An 18,453-nucleotide genomic window follows, 5' to 3' on the forward strand; every position below is an offset into this window, starting at 1 on the left:
AAAAAAAAAATGTCTTAGTTCTTTACTAAGGTTCTATATTTGTTCCAAATTTACATTCCATTCTTATTCCCTTAGTAACAGGTTTTCTGGATCAAAACAGATTAGAGAAAGGAAATTACAAAGAAAGAAGGATAAAGATTTTCTAAATAGGCACATGAAAACAGCAGAAGTGACAGCTGACAATCTGTCTGACAATAGGAAAGAGAAGTTGTGAAAAAAATTGAAAGCTCAGGAGTCTGAATCAATTTGGATAAGGATAAAGTAGGTTTCAGTCGCTGCCAGTTTCATTGTAGTAAAATAACTAATGTTGATAATGATGATCCTGAGTCATCCAGATCATATGGGTCACTCACAGCACTAGACAAAACTAGACCAAGATAGAAAGGAAGGAAGGAAGGAAAGAAGGAAACAGCTTTTCCCGCAGCCTTGAGATGTGAATGTCTTTCTACAAGAATATAATCTGGCAAGCATTTAACAACCAAAATTTTAAAGCTAATCTTGGATATGCAAAGTGAGGAATGGGGGTAAAGGAGGGAGAAAAAGTTGATTTGATGCACATAAGAAAATTAATGAAATGAGGCAAGAGAAAAGAGGGGAAGGATCAGACAACTAGGAAGGAGGCTAAAGTTTGAGCTGTGAGGGACTATGGACAGTGGCGACCCATCTTCATTTTTTTCTGCCCTTTTACAGATTTCCACAGTTGTGCTGAGGGATAAATAAACTTCACATATTTAAAATTTACAGTTTGATAAGTTTTGACATATATACACCTATGAAATCATCAGGACAATCAAGGTAGAGAAAGTATCCATTTCTTCTTGATTTCTCCCTTGTACCTCTCCTTGACTCCCTTGCAACTCTACACAAACACTGCGCCTCCTTTCCATCACTGTTCGTTTGCATTTAATAAAATATTATATGAATGGATTCACCTAGTTTGTTCTCTTTTTTGTCCAGCTTCTTTTACTCAGTGTAGTTATTTCAACATTGGTCCATGTTGTTCATGTATCAATATGTGATCCTTTTAAAATTAAAGGGATATACTCCAATCTATTCATTCACCTCTTGATGGACATTTGGGTCATCTCCAGCACTGGCCATTCTAAACTGAGTTGCTATGAGTATTTGTGTACAAGTCTTTATATAAACATATGCTTTCGTTTCTCCTGGACTGAATACCTAGAAGTGGAGTGACTAGATGATATAGTGGTGTGTTTCAGTTTTTGAGAAACTACTACCCTGTTTTCTAAATTATTCATGCTACTTTAAATTCCCACCACCAGAGTTCAATTTATTTACATCCTTGCTAATACTTGATGTAGTCCGTCATTTTAAATTTTAGACATGCTAATGGGTACGAGTATATCATTTTGGTTTTAATTTGCATTTTCCTTGTAACTAATAAGGTTGAACACCTTTTCATGTGTTTATTCATCTGTTTAAATCTTTTGCCCAATTTTTTTATTGGGTTGATTGTTGTTACTGAGTTTTGAAAGATATCAATGCATAATTTGAATATAAATCCTTTATCAGATATGCAATTTGCAAATATATATTCCTTTAGTTTGTAGTTTACCTTAGTATATGTTTAGATTTGATTCATAATAATTCTGTCAAGAATACTTAAGGAATGTTGATCTATAATTTCCTTTTTGGTAATGTCTTTGTCTGGTTTGTACTTGAGTGATACTGGCCTCATGGAATGATGTGGGACATATTTTATTCTCTTCAATTCTCTGAAGAATTTATTACTTCTTCCCTAAATGTTTCATGGAATTCATTAGTGAAGTCATTTGGAGCTGAATTTGTGTGTGTGTGTGTGTGTGTGTGTGTGTGTGTGTGTTTGTGTGTAAGTACAAATTCAATTCTTTAACGGACTTTCAAGTTATTTATTTGTAAGTGAATTTTGGTGGTTTGAATTTTTCAAAGAATCTGTCCATTTCATTCAAACTGTTAGATTTTTGGCATAAAGTTGTTTACTATTTTCTCTCTTTTTCTCTTTTACTGTCTGAAGATGTTTTAATGATTTTACCTCTTTTATTCCTGATATAGGATATTCATTTTCTTCTGATTAGTCTGATTACCAACTTATTGATGTTTCATTGAACCCTGGTACCTTTAGCTAGCAATATGACTATGCTCTGACTGAAGTCCATCGGCTGATAAACTTCCCTGCTGCTAATTTCCTATCTTCTTGCATTAATAAACAATACCTCCCTTTTGCTCCCAACCATCTGGTCTTTCCTGCTTTTCAGGAAGCCAATGATTTCTTCCTGGATCTTCAGCCAACCATTCCTTGGCTCAGGTAAGGAAAAGAATGGCAAGGAGGTGGGACATTTTGATGTGTGAAGAGGAGGAAAAGTATTTTAGTTGCAAAGCCTGTAGCCCTTTATGAAGGGCAGTATAAAGAAGTAAGACTGTTAGGTAGGTTAGAGTTCATACCTGGAAAGCTTGAATGTCAGGCTAAAAACACTGGGCAATAAGCAACATGGAGCCGTTGAAAGTTTCCAAGTAAGAGTGTATGGTCAGAGCCTTAGTCTCGGAAGATAAACTGGGCAGGTGTGTAGGAGAAAAAGGAGACACTGGTTGGCTACTATAATAGCATAGGCTAGAGAAAAGGGAACTGTAACCTCAGGCAACGGCAGAGGAAATGAGAGCTTTGGATTTGAGACATGTTGAGGAATAAGATAGGTTTCAGTGTTTCTAGAAGCACTCCAAAATATTAAAGTAGAGGACTGATGGCATAAAACTGTCAGTTATAAACAGTATATCAACCATCCAAGTTGAAGAGACAAGCCTTTCATATGATAACGGAATGAAAAAATACTAACATGTTATGGATGAATGGAACTGTTTCAACTCATTGGAATTTGAAGAGTTCCTTTTTCAACATTGCTTAGTAAGTCACCGAAGCACATCAACAATATCAGGACAGGTGATGAAGCAGCATTTTCCAAGTTAATTATACTTCATACATATTCATAAGCATTGCATCTGAGTTTCTGAGCTGTGTCTATTGCATATGTGAAATATAAATGAGCTTCTTAGAGTTGCAAGATATGTTGTTTCTCGCTTTTTAGAAACATTATTTTTATAAATGAGTTCTGTGTATATATATGTATTTATGTTATATAAAATGTTTATTATATATTATACACAATAAAATATATCTAGGTTGCTGGACATTTTTATTAATATTTATAGAAAATATGAGCTAATTTAAGTTATTATTAGAGAAGGAAAGGTAGAGAAGAAAGAGTAAAGTCTACAAAGATTTTACAAAGGGCTTGGCACTTAATTGGCTTTTTTTAAAAAATATTTTTATTTATTTCTAGGAGAGAGAGAGAGAGAGAGAGACAGCGTGAGCAGGGGAGGGTCAGAGAGAGAGGGAGTCACAGACTGAAACAGGCTCCAGGCTCTGAGCTGGCAGTCAGCACAGAGCCCGATGCGGGGCTCGAACCCACGAACCGCGAGATCATGACCTAAGCGAAAGTCGGACACTTAACCGACTAAGCCACCCAGGCGCCCCTTAATTGGCTTTTGATACATGTTAGTTTTCTTCCTATTATTTGTTAAATATTCATAGTGACTCTTGATGAAGCATCATGTCATTGATTAATAGATAAAGGAACTGATTGATTTACCCAAAGAAAGTTTTTAGGTGTCTCAAACACCTGAGTAAACTCTCTTTATTAAAAGCTGGATAGACTCTGCCTTCCTTTCTGGAACTGTAGTGGAGAACAAACAAAAATCCCTTATAAAGAAAGTGATTCTTACCATAATGGACCATGGAAATACCACAATGTTTTGTTGTCAGGAGAGGCTCTATAAGGAGAAGATGTGAATGTGGGACCTAAAGTCAAGCTTATCAGGATGGTAAACCTGCAGCCCAATGATTTATTATTTCAAAAGGCAAATTTAAAAGCTATTGTTTATATTACCTTCTATATTTATTATACTTTTATTACTTTTCTAAATGGTCTTCAAATAACTTTTCTCCCTTCCCTTCCCTTCCCTTCCGCTTCCTGAATTCATTGGAAGAGTTGGCTCTAAAGACAGATGTAGAATATTTCTTTTTGTTTTTATTTGTTAAAGAAAGTAGTAACTGAAATTCATCAGCATGGTTTGTGAACTATTCCATTGCTCTCTCTTTATGCAATATCTATTTTAGAAGCTGAGTCTTGCATATTTCCAGAGGGGGTAATGTGCAAAGATATTATATAACTTAGAGGATTTTAAATTTAAAATCTTTTTAATGAAGAAAACTGTTCAAAATGTGCAGGGATACATGTAAATGCTCATGATAGGTATAATTTATTTATATGAAGTACATATCAGTAGAAATTTATATTCAGGTATGTTAATGTTAGACTATTGTTAAAAGTCAGGGAGAAATTTCTTATTACAGCAAAATAAATTCTCAGAAGGAATGGTGGAATCTACATGTGTATACATTGTGAAAGATAGAATTTCTGAGAACGATGAAAAAATGTGCATGTGATGTTAATTATATTAATTATACATTAAGCTACAAAATGGTCACGTAAAAACACCCAATTTCAAAAAAGTTACTTACATAGGAAAAGGTATGTACAGATAAACAATATTATAAAAGTTTTATATTTTCTTCCTCTTACTTGTCTTCATTTTCTATTTTTCTGATAGATATGAACTGCTCTTATAATTTTTAAAAATAAGGAACTTTAAAGTGAGGAAATCTCTAAGTGCTGATTTTAAAAATATTTTATTATGCCCTATATTTTGGAAATAGTACAGGATATTAAAATGAAATAGTAAATAAAAAGTGAGCTCATACAACTCAGAGAGATGGCCTCAATCAGAAATCTGTTGATAGACTGTGGACCCTGCCTTGCACACTGCATCCTGAGATGGGAGAGGGCTTAGAGGAATCTCTGTGGAAGACTGAGATGAATGAGAGTATAGAGAAGACTTGTATGAAACAGGAATCCTCAACATTACACGTTTAGAATTTGTGATGGTCAACTTTCAGCTTGATGAGACCACCAAGAAGGACAATCAAGAGAGGATTTAAAACACATAACTGAGACTTGGTTTTCCCCAGTTAGAACATGACAGCCACTACTCCCACACCTGTGGGTCTCACTAACTTGGGGCAGTGAGGCAGGCACTGAACAAGCTGTTGAGGTCAGGATGGGCACAAACTACAAGCAATCTTGATTTTGAGTCAGGGCAATGGAGCAGGGTTGATGGGGTTGGAGAACATTCTCAGAGGGCAGAAAATTTTTTTCCAGTTAATATCCAAAGTGAACCCCAACATGGTAATTTCAGCTCTTGACTACTGCACTTATATTTTTAAATCATAAATATCAGGTCTGGGAGTACAGCTGCCTTGAATGAAATTAGTTCTCACTTATGTTGCATTATACACTCACCTCAGAGAGTTGCTATGTTTCTGACTGATGACACCAACCCTTTTGGTTTTTAACATTTTATGCTCTGAATTTTTAAAACATGTTTAATGCTGGATCATAAAATCAGTTTGTTTCTTTGTTTCTACTAGAGTTTTTTTTTTCAAATTATTGACTCAAATGAACATATCATATACAGAGAAAGTCACTAAAATCAGGGCAGCTTAATAAACACTGTTTTTACATACGGATTCAATATTTTTCTAGGTGGCTTAGATACTCACTGATTTGCCCATGTTTGCTATTGTGTGAATCACTCAGTTCTTAGGTAAGTTGCTGAAATGCTGATAGAGAAAAATGCTCAACAGTTTTATTGGCAGATTTAATTGTCATATCAATTACAGATTTATACCATTTTTCCATTAATATTACACTGCTATAAAATTTTAATTCCGATGATTATAGATATTAATAAGAAGTCAAAACCACTGTTTGAATGACTTCCGAAGCAGTGGTTGACAGAATAAAATACAAGGTATATGTGAGTTAAAGTGTACAACTTGACTAACACCATATTTTATTGAGCCTTTTGAATGCAGTATGTACTCTGCTAATATTTGCATAGTCCTTTATGCAGGAAATAAAAACTCAAAAATGACCTTGCAAGTATTCTTTATGTATTGTGGTTCATCCAATTATACAAAGCAAATACTAAATAAGACAGACTGAAGAGAAGATATGACCATACTTCTAAACAAACACTCATTAGAAATGCCTTAATGTTTAATCATACTATTGCAAGATTCACAGTGTTTAACTTTATGATATCAAAAGGATCTTGCTACTATGAGGATGCAAAAACTAATAAATAAGAAGAAATTATTAGGAACATTAATATAAAGGGAAGGGATACTAATAGGGAAGAAAAGAAAACTTATAATAAAGGAAAAGAATAAACTAGGCAAAAGTTGCAAAGTATTATTTGTATTAGGGCAGTGAAAACATATATAATAATTGCTGGTTTGAGGACAGGCTAGAATTCTGATTATCTCTGATGACCCTGTGTGCTGTGTTTCATAATGCTATTTACACATTAAATGTATGGTTAGAATTTTCAAAATTTTAAGGTTAAAAATTTAAATGTGGACATGCTTAATCCCATGTACTTATCAATAAATAGCTCATGAACACCACTTATAAATATTATAACCAGGCCAATGAAAATTAAGAAATGATCTTACATAGTTAGAGATTGAAAATGAAAACAGTTACAGAGATCTGGGCTCTAGGGACTGTATTTACCATATGAGTCAAGTCAAGGGATGGATCAGAATAGACTACATAATGCACTCAATTTGAAAGTAAATCTTCTCATTCCCAAATTCTGTCTTTGTATCTTCTTTCTCCAACTAGATTTAGAAATTCCAGTATACCACTAGAACCTAATTCTGACACATTAAAAAGAAAATCCTGCATGACATCTACATTCAAACAGATATTCAGACACTAGCACAAACTAAATAGGGAAAGAAAGTAATTTTATTTTTCCTTCCAAATTGCTTTTTCTCTTCAACTTGCCAATATCTCGTAACAATATAAATATCTTGTCAACAGAAAATCTGAAGCATCCTGGCCACTCTAGATTTCTGGAATTACTGTTTGGAGATGGGAGGCGGCTATCTACATTTAGTGATCGGCTCTTGTATATCAGGTATTACCTATACAAAAATCATGGAATACTGTGTGAGAAAGAGTGAAATACTCAGGGGCCCATTGTGGTGACCCATGTTTCTGTCCACTGGGGGTCTATTATCAGCTTACATTTTAATTCTGGGGACACTGCTTTCTGGAAAAGTAGGAAGAGAACAAACCACCACAGTCACCTAACAGTGAAGTGGCATGGAGCCCCATTATGCCTAGCAGAGAGACTCGGCATGTTCAAAAGCCCAGGGATCTTGGGTGGCCTGTATCTGACCCAAAGGTTTGCTCAAAGGGGCCCTGAAACTGGGCAGCTTACAGCTCCTCACACGTGTGTTCTGGTGCATCTCACCCAGTTGTACATTTTTCCTGACTCATCCAACTACTCCATGCGTTAGTAGAGACCCTTGAACACACCCTTCCTGTGAGGAAGTAAAATATAGGACAAAAGCAAAAGACACCTCAGAGATATGGATTACTTAATTTAAAACCTGAATTTTGAGCAAAAAACACTGTTCTCAGAAAACAGTGCCAAGGGACAAAATAAAATGGAGTAACTATAAGGAGATGGTAGGAATTAAAAGCATGATGGTGTGAAGAAAAGGAGGTAAGAGAAAGCGTGTGACTTCAGCAGAGGAATCTTCACTTCAGCAGGACCTACGTGCTTCCCTCACCACATCAGCATGCATCTTTATTTTTTTAATTTATTTTTATAGTTTATTTATTTTTGAGACAGAAAGAGACAGAACATGAGTGGGGGAGGGGCAAAGGGAGAGAAAGAGACACAGAATCTGAAACAGGCTCCAGGCTCTGAGCTGCCAGCACAGAACCCGATGCGGGACTCAAACCCACAAACTGCGAGATCATGACCTGAGCCAAAGTCAGACGCTTAACCGACTGAGCCACCCAGGCGCCCCAGCATACATCTTTAGATACTTACTCCCCCTCAGTCCACTGCAGTTACTGTACCCTCACCTTGCTCAGGAGGGTATAAGCCAGGAAGGGGGCCCACAGAATCTGAAGAAGGCCAGGCCTCAGAAACAACAGGCAAGGACAAGGGATAAGAATCAATCACGAGAATAACAGATAATTCCCTGCAAGTTCTTTTACAAAGCAGAGTGCCCCTCACCCCTTCACTCTGGCACAGAGCAAATGGCAACCAGACATCAAGTGCCCCCAGGATCCCCCCACTGAAAGCAATCTGAAGGGGCCTTTTTAAATGTTTGTTTGTTTATTTATTTATTTTTAGAGAGAGAGAGAGAGAGAAAGAGAGTATAAATGGTGGAAGGGGCAGAGAGAGAAGGAGACACAAAATCTGAAGAAGGCTCCAGGCTCTGGGTTGTCAGCACAGTGCCCAACACAGGGCTTGAAACCATGAACTGTGAGATTATGACCTAAGCCAGTCAGACACTTAACCTACTGAGCCACCCAGGCGCCCACCCCCCCTTTTTTTAAGTTTATTTATTATGAGAGATAGAGAGTGTGAGCAAGGGAGGGCACAGAGAGGGAGAGAGAGGATCCCAAGCAGGCTCTGTGCTGACAGTGGGGCTGGATCCAGGAACCATAAAATCATTACCTGAGCCAAAATCAAGAGTCAGATGCTTAACTGACAGAGCCACCCAGGTGCCCCCCCAATCGTTTTTAAGGAAATGCTTCTAAGTAATCAAGGTTATGGTTATAGATAAAATATAAACGTTATTGGTAGGATGCTATGGAAGTCAAAGGGTACAGGTTGGAAGGAGGATGAGGAGAAATAGAATTAAAGGAAGGATGAGGGGACAAAGGTCTGCATCTTACAGAGTGGGAGGTCCGTCATTGATGAAACAAGAAATAAAGCTCTAAGTACATTCCCTTAAGTTTAAAAAGAAAACACGAAGGATCTAGACACAGTAAGGTACCCACATTGGGACATGGGTGGGAAGGAGATGTGATGTGATACAATCTAAGTGAACTGCAGGCCACTTATCACGGCAATAAGTAAATAGATCATAACCTAAAGTGACGAGTCACATGATAGCATGATCATAATATGATCAAGAGATATATAGGGAGAATAAATGCTTGGCAGTTTAGCAATGACTGTATCTGGGGGTGTGAGTTTAAAGGTGAGAAACGTTAAGTCAAGGGATTGTTGCTTGAAATTACCTGCTTCTCTTTTCAATTTAAAAGCAAATAAAATATGCATGCATCATGAATTTTAAAAGAAAGAAAGAAATTTAGGGCCTCTTGTTGGTGTGAAGGATGAAGGCTGCTGTTTCATTTTCAAGGAGCTTTTAAGAACCACTTTCCTTATATTTTTCAGGGCAGATCTTCCTAGAGAACTGATTTTCAATTTCCTCTTACTTTCATTTTAGTTAAAACACTTATAATTTAAGGATATGGACAAGAACAGAAGTTAATATAGATACTTGTACTCCCATCAACCATATTTGAATAATATTAACTTTTTATTATATTTGTCTAGATCTTTAAATATATACATTTGGATTTGGTTTAAGTTTTACATCTCTTTTTATGACTGACTATAGTTTTTTTCTTTTTAAAAAATTTTTAATATTTATTTTGAGAGCGAGACAGAGAGAATGAGCAGGGGAGGGGCAGAGACAGAGAGGGAGACACAGAATCCAAAGCAGGCTCCAGGTTCTGAGCTGTCAGCATAGATTCTGATGTGGGGCCCAAACCCATGAACCGCTAGACCGTGACCTTAGCAAAAGTCAGATGCTTAACCAATTGAGCCACCCACGTGCCTCTAGTTTTCCTTTTTAATACTGGCGTGTACAGTGTTCTGCCATCAAGACTATACCAGCCTCACAAAATAAGCCAGGGACTCTGTCTTTGTTTTCCTAGCCTTTAAAATATTTTGGATATTGAGTCCTTGAAATTTTGGTAGACATTGGTTTGTTATCGGTAGATCATTAACTACTGACTCAGCTCATTTAATGACTAGATTTCTGCTCGAGTTTACAATACTTCTTTTGAGTAAATTTAGATTATTGTTTACTTCATCAATGACTCAAATTTATTTGAATAACATTGCTCATGTACTCAAGTACATCCATATTTATTAAATCAATACTATTTCTATATTTATTTCCCCTTCTTCATTCCGAATCCTGTCCATAGGTAACACCTCTGCTTAATTATTGTTTGCCTGTTTATTGCAAGAATTAGCTTTCCATTTTGTCAATCCTAGTATTTTTTCTAGGTCATTAATTTATGCTTTTCTTTTATTCCTTTCTTTCTTTCTTTATTTTTTTTAATAGTTTATTGTCAAATTAGTTTCCACATAACACTCAGTGCTCATCCCCACAAGTGTCCTCCTCCATGCCCATCCCCCCTCCCCCCACATCNCCTTTCTTTAGATATTATTTTTAACTTCTTGAGCAGAAACTTTAGATAACTGGTTTCAGTTCTTGCCTTTTCCTAAGATCTGCATTTCAAACTTTACTTGCCACTTTAGTGACACTTTATTTGGACTCCACAAATTTTGATGTGTAGGAGTTTTACTTCCATTTAGCTATTAAATATTTTATGGCTGTAATTTCAAACTATATTTTTCTTTGACCCATGAATTAAATTGAAGTGTGATTCTTTTTTTTTTTTTTAATTTATTTATAGGAGAGAGAGAGAGAGACAGCGCGAGCAGGGGAGGGTCAGAGAGAGAGGGAGTCACAGACTGAAACAGGCTCCAGGCTCTGAGCTGGCAGTCAGCACAGAGCCCGATGCGGGGCTCGAACCCACGAACCGCGAGATCATGACCTGAGCAAAAGTCGGACGCTTAACCGACTAAGCCACCCGGGCGCCCCTGAAGTGTGATTCTTATTTAAAACATTTTGGGAGGCAATCTTTCTGCATAATATCTTAATTTTATTGCACCATGACCAGAGAATACAGTCTAGATGCTGTTGGATCATTGGGATTTGCTTATACTTGTTTTGTGATTTAGTTTATGGTCTTTTTAAGTTTCATGCATGCTGTACATAATGGGACATATAGAAGTCTTGTAGTTCTACAAGACTATTAAATCAAGAGTGTTTACTGTACTTTTCAAATCTCCTTCATCCTTACATCTCTTTGCTTGACCTATGAAGTTTTAAGAGAGAAATGGTAAAACTTCCCACTATTATGGTAGATATGTTGATTTCCTCATTCTGGCTTTTACCTTTATTCATTCTTATGCTTTGTAGTTAGAACTTTGTGGGCTCAAAATTTTTTAATCTTCCTGTTAACTTGACCCTTTTATTATATTGAGATGATTTTCTTTATCTCTCATAACTTTTTAAAAATGTAAAGCACCCAAGGGATACAGGAGTGCTGATACATAGAGGCACATGGACCCCAATGTTCATAGCAGCACTCTCAACGATAGCTAAAACATAGAAAGAGCCTAAGTNAATGTAAAGCCCATTTTGATTGTTTATTAATATTAGTATACCAGCATTCGTATGGTTAGAGGTACCCTGGTATATTTTTAGCTTCCCTTCTTTTTTGGCCTTCTGTACCCTAAGAGTTAGTGTTATTTTATGTAAGTCATATGTAGATGGTTACATTTGTTAAACACTTTTGATTCAATATAAGTAATATTGTCATACAACTAGTAATTTTAATCTGTTTGTATTTATTATGAAGATAACTTGAAACTGAGACAGTTAATGCTAATCAAAAATTCTATGTGCCTATTTTTCCTAGCCTCTTTTATAGTTAGATTGAGCCATGTGACTATTTCTGATCAATAGAGCAGATATGGTCCAGGCCAAGGGAGGGAAGACTGGGCATGTCTCTCTTGTCTTTCTCTTTTCCAGCCAGGACAACCTTAGAGGCCATGCACTACGGTGTAGCTACAAGATGGAGTAGGGGTTTCTGAAACACATTAAGTATCATATGAGAAATAAATTTGGATTGTGATGTAAGCAACTGAATTTCCAGGGGTTCTTTCGTGAAGTAGCTAGTAATAATTACCCTGGCCTCTGTATTTTGACTTAATTCTATCATATTTTGTGTTTTACATTTACCATTTATTTTTGCTTCTATTTTTCCATTTTTTGCCTTTTATAGAAATTGATTGAAAATTTCACTCTCCACATTTTTTTTTCTCATCACTTATTTGGAAAGTACAGCTGTTTGTTATGGTTAAATGTATGTGTCAATTTGGCTAGGCCATGGTTTCCAGGTTTTGGTCAGTCTCTACCTTGCTGTGAAAGTCTCTCTTAGATGTAATTAACATTTAATTAGTAGACTTTGAGTAAGGCAGAATAAGCTCTATAAAATGTAGGTAAACTTCATCTAATCAGTTAATGGCCTTAAAAGAAAAGACTGAAATCCCCTCAAAAAGAAAGAAAATTCTGCCTCCAGGCTATCTCTGGATTTGCGATTACATCAACTCTTCCCTGAGTCCCTATCCTGCTGGCTTGTCCTGCAGAATTTAAACTTGAGAGCCCCTCCCCTTAAAACCACCTTCAAATCTTCCTATCTATCTATCTATCTATCTGTCTATCTATCTATCATCTATCTCTCCTTCCTTCCTTCCTTTTTTCCTTCCTTTCTTCCTTCCGTCCATCCATCCATCCATCCATCCATCCATCCATCCATCTAGCTATCTACATCCTTTTGGCTCTGTTTCTCTGGAGAATGCTGATTACTACTGCTATTTTTATTCGTCTATAATTGTCCTTAATGTTTAATACATATACTTTAAAAAGATTAAATCTAACAATTTTTTACTCTCCTTCCAAAATTTTAAGGGCTGTAAAAACTTCTAACTCTGACCATCTCCCCCATTTTCATGTTATTATTCACTTGTTCTTTTTGTTCTACTTTTAGCAAATATTATTATGATTTTCACAGTGCTTAATTAAATTGTATAATTTGCTCTTTTTTTCTGTTCACTTTTCTCTTTAATCCCCAATTTCCTTGATTTTGTTAGCATTCCTTTTGAAGTGTGTTTTATAGTATTTCATTGAAAGTCTATGATTGGTATAAACCCTCAGTTTTTCTCTGAAGATGCCATTATTTTGTTCTCCCTTCTAAAGGAGGTTTAACAGGGTATATAGATTTTTGATTTCTCTTTTAATTTCTATTCCATTCTCTTTTAATTTCTATTGTGACTTCAATGGGAAAAAAGCTAACTGGCAAATCTTATTCCTTTGAAGATAGTCTGCATTTTCTCTCTAGATTATTCTAAGATTTTATTTTCTTTTCCTATTTGGTTTCTATAAGTTTAACACTGATCCTTTCCAGGTGTGGACTTATTTTATCATGATTGTTTTCCTTAATCTGTGAACTCATATCTTTCACCCATACTTAAAAATTTCAGTATCTCTTTGGCCATTACTGCTCCTCATCATTCTCACTCTTTTCAACTCCTCACAGACTTACATTTTCACAATCTGCATTCTTTGTCTCTTAGACTTCGATATTTTACTATGTTTGTCACATTCTGGGAAATGTTTTCAACTCTTTCAATTAAATAATTATCTTTTCATCTGTTACTAACATGTTGTTTGGTCCTCCCATTCAATTTTTAATTTTAATTACTATATTTTTCAGTTTTTCTAAAAACTGCTTCTTTTACAAATTTCCAGAGACTTCAGTTCCTCTTCAATCTTTTCAATTCACTCTTTTAACATTTTAATAATTTAAATACTTTCATTTTATATTCACTTTCAGATTTTTCAATAATCTCACGATCATGTTAAGTACTTTACCTGCCTATCCTCACTCCTACTTGATTATTTATACTGTATCGAAAGACTAGTTTTCTGTATCTTCCTAGATGCTCTAGAAGTTTCAGTAGCCAAGACTAGTAGCCCCTCCATTAATGTCTCAGCTTGGAAAGTCTTGTACCATATGAATGGTATGAATTTGGACTTCAATCCATCGGCTTGTGATTTTAGCATCTTATGAGACATGACATTTTTCGCAATGAAGGCATGAAAAGAAACAAGGCTTCTGGGAATGTTCCTGGACTGGAAGGCATGAGTGTTCATTGATGAAGACAATTGCTCCCGAGTCTCATGTTTTTGCATACTTTCAATTAGAGACATCTCTTGTAGCTTCAAGGTGATATCTGTAATGTCTGCTCTCCTTGCTTGCTCTTTAGAATCCCAGCCCTTAGGGATTTTATGATCTATATTTATGTTCCAACTCCAGCTCTAGAGTGTGCCATTCTTTTTTAACCTCTCTCTGTATTTTTACATTTCCTTTTGTTTCTTCTTTCTAAAATGAAGTATGTATTAAATTTTGGGAGTTATAATTTATTTAGCGTTTCTATGAATTTCTAGCATCAGGATGGGTCTGAATTAACTCAGGCTGCATGCTGTCAGAAATTGCTGGCTTTCCTTTCTAGTGTCATTACCTCCTATCAGGGTTTTTCTCCCCACTGATCTGACATATAAGAGATAATTTACAAAAATTTAGTTTGTTCCTTAGACTCTGGATCCTAAAGCAAATGCTTTATAGTATTTTTCCCACACAACACTAGCAGAGAATCATATTTATTTTTTCATAATGTCTACTTTCCCCAAACACTTCATTTCAATATTTAAATAAATGATATACACAAGACAAGTGGCTGTTATTCATTGCTTAGGGATATTGCACTATCATCTTTAATTGTATACAGCCTCCACCTGCTTATTATTTAGTTAAATGATCAACTGTCCTCTCACTCATATTTTCCTTTCAATGACAATGTTTGTATTTATATATGGATAGATTTAAGTAGTTTTTTAAAAAGTGAAGTTGCCTTCAAAATGCTGTTTATTATGCTTTGAGGTTTTTCTGCCATTCATTTGTTTCTGTTCTTATGGTTTTTTTCTTCTCATATTATCTCACATCCATTTCTTCACAGTTGTAATTGGTTGTTTTATTGCTTGTCTAATAGGACTTTTTTCTACTCCTATAAATTCCTGCTATGTTTCTTTGTCCTTCCTTTATGATTCATTGAAAACATTCTTCCTTCTTTATAGGCCTAGACTCAGATGTGTAAAAAACTCTTCTGAATTGTTATCCTTGAATACTTTCATACATAAATAATAAACTCTTCTGTATGTATCTATCACTCCAGAGATAATACCAAATCTTAAATTTACAGAATTCTAGTCCTATCTACATAATTGCTCCATGTAATGATTGGCAAATATATTTAGTTTCTAGTAAAATAGAACTATGTTATCATGGCATTAAAATGAAAGCTTTATTTGTTCTGTTAATGAAACAAACTTTCTGCTCTGTCCAATAAACTTTCTGGGACAAATCTGTCTTGAGTTCGCTAAGAGCCATTTAATAAATTATTCTCTTTAGCATTTATTTATTTCTAATTTTTTTAATGTTTACTTATTTTTGAGAGAGAGAAAGAGAACCAGTGGGGAAGGGGCAGTGGGGGAGGGGCAGGAGAGAGGGAGACAGAATCTGAAACAGGCTGCAGGCTCTGGGCTGTCAGCACAGAGCCCAATGTGGTGTTCGAACCCATGAACTGTGTGATCATGATCTGTGCTGAACTTGGATGCTTAACCCACTTAGCCACCCAGGTGCCCCTAGCATTTATTTTGTAATTTTTTTGACATTTAATTATTTTTATGTGGGATATGGAAGGAGAGAAAGAATGATGATAATGAGAAGACATGTTGTAATACATTACAATTCATTGTAGCTCTGAGTTTGGGCTAGCTAGGTTATCACGTAAAAGCATCAGTGTTTAGGAAAGTGAATATTTTGTGTCTGCTTGAAAATGACAGTCTTCTAGACATAAGATGATAGTATTAAAATTGGGTGAAATTAAACAGCTCTTTAATAAAAAAATGTTAGAAGTTTATAAAGATGAAGGAATGATAATAGTGAGATTTTTATTGGTACAAATGAATGCGAATAGACTTCAAAGATATCAGAGAGAATGGCATTCATTCATTTACTCAGGAGTGCCTACTATTTGCCAGATACTGTGTTAGATGCTAAAAATAAAGCATATGCCAAATGAAAATGCTGACCTTGGAAATTTGGGCCTTTAACATAGAAGGTTATGAGAAGATGAATAAATAGTGTAGATTTGAAAAACAGGTTCATTCTGAAAGGATAACTAGCCATAGGGAAGTTTCTACAATAACTGTATCCCAATTTTGAATAAGAAATACTCAGAACATATGGTACTAGAGCTTATTCCAGAGGAACCAAAACAGTAGTAATTGTTAGTAGAATATGATGATGACTTCACTACAATCACAAAATAAACTTTCTAAGAATGTTTAGAATTAAGAAACCTTCTTAATATCCTTGAGATCCAACATACCTTTGTGCCCAATATTAAAGCAAAGCAAATACTCATCTGTTTCTCTAACACTAAATATTTATGTGTATTTCATTCACAGTCAAATGTCCAATCAAGTTTTTCTCCAGAAATTTTGATGTGAAGACCAAAGGAATTCATAACATTTGTTTCAGAATATTTTAATTCACCATGTGCTTCCTATGAAGTGTTTTTTAACCTAAAATGGTATTATTAAGGTGTATCACACAGCTTATTTACAAAATGTTGTTCTATGTGTAAAGAATGAAGATTTGCCAGTATTGAAAATACATAAGATAATGTGCTATAACTGCCAAATTCTGAAATATTAATTCCAAATTTATTTTGAACAATGACAACAGTCAAAGGTTGCTTTGAAAGCAAAGGTTTCCATTGTGCTAAGAACAAGTATAAAGAGTTTAGAAGCATATGATCTCATGTGTTTTGCAAAATGGACACTTTATAGTCAAAATCTCACACATAACCAATTTGTGGGTAAGCGTAAGCAGTGGAGTTAAATTTCTGGGCACTTTCCTACTGATGATATTTGGAATAATAGTAATACATTTCCCTGTCCAGAGTCTTATGTTTGACTGTTGTTCTTCTGTGAGTTGGTAGCACAAAGCTGATTGGCATCTGCAATAATTTCAAGACCCTTATCAATAGTGGGAAGTAGTGAGAGACTGAAAAAAGAATTCTCTTATGATTACAGCACACTGAAGGTTTATTTTGGATATGATTTAAAAGGAGCCTTTGAAAATAATTCAAAATAAATGTTTTAATTTACTAGGATTTTCCAGAGCTCACTGCAATTTGATAAATTTAGTTTAGGCGCTTACTCAAACAGATTGACCTGCGTTCTTAGTACAGAGCACTGTTCGGTTCTTACCAGTTTTGTTGCTTCATGTGCAAGATCTTTGGCTTCTTGGGCAATTTTCTCAGCTTCATCAATAGAGTCCTTAATATTGCTGTAAGCATTGAAGGCTGCAGTGGCATTGAAGGAGATGTTTTTAGCTTCATCAAGGATTCTGTTGGGATTATCCCCCAAAAAGAACATCAGAGCAGTTGGTAACCCAAGTGAAGAACATTCTACTTATAACAAATATGGCTTCCAAATGATCACAGCCAAGACAACGATAATTCCAAGTCACCATGAAATATCTTATTAGATTATATTGTAGTTTTCAATTTAAACTCATATTCCTAAATAATACAGCTATGAAATACTACCAACATACCCACTCAAAAATGTCTGCAACCATGTGCAGCATGCAAACTGTGAGCAGTGAGATGATCCTTTACATCATATGTAAGGCACGTTATACGTTTCAAAGCACTTGTACCATATTACTGGAATGACTTTCATAGAATCTCTTTAGGGTAGGTGTACTTCCCAGATAAAGACAAATGAAGGTTAAATAGCTTGTCTCAGGTCACATGACCAGCACATCACTAATTAAAAACTTGGAGTCTGCATCTGTGGACCTCTAACTTACTGCTCCATTCACTACCCTCCATGCTAAATTGGCAATAGTTAACTATAAGATGAACTGAGTGTGAATTGTGTTCAGAGTCTTCAAACATGAATATTTCCCTCTGTATCAATGCATATTAAGGACTGGAATAGAAGTTTACACATGGTATATATTAAATAACAGATTTACTTAAGAAAACTATTCCTGGGGTTTATAGGACCTATATATATATATTATGACAACCCCCAAACTGTAGGGGAAGCATACTAGCTATAGGTAGAAGGCTATTTATAGGTCAAACGCAGCTTGTCACTTGCCCCTCCCTCCTCTGACCCATATAAGAGTCCTAGCTTATTTCACAGGAGACTATATCATATCTCCCTGGGGTTTGAAACAGAAAACAAACAAACAAACAAAAAAGACTTAAAGACTACATATGGGGCAACAGTTTCAAAAGCCGCTCTTTTTACAATAAATAGTTTTGATTTAATTAAAAATATAAAACTAGAATGTGAAATAGAATGTGTGTTTACATATTATTATTTAAAATGCTAACAAGGCAACCTCTGTGCTCTCTAATAAAGAACAAAAAATAGATGTTCTCAACACA

General features: G+C 35.3%; 1 protein-coding gene across 1 annotated transcript in view; it reads right to left on the bottom strand.

Moving 5' to 3' along the window:
- The window catches only part of LAMA2 (laminin subunit alpha 2), a 500,973-nt gene that overhangs the window by 97,999 nt on the left and 384,521 nt on the right, over positions 1–18,453 (bottom strand). Inside the window, exon 39 of the mRNA XM_077775991.1 lies at positions 17,258–17,396. Coding sequence (XP_077632117.1) covers positions 17,258–17,396 — 139 coding nt within the window. The remainder of the gene's footprint in view (positions 1–17,257; positions 17,397–18,453) is intronic.

The sequence above is a fragment of the Crocuta crocuta genome, unplaced genomic scaffold (genome assembly GCF_008692635.1).
Source record: "Crocuta crocuta isolate KB4526 unplaced genomic scaffold, BGI_CrCroc_1.0 scaffold25, whole genome shotgun sequence".
Lineage (NCBI taxonomy): Eukaryota > Metazoa > Chordata > Mammalia > Carnivora > Hyaenidae > Crocuta > Crocuta crocuta.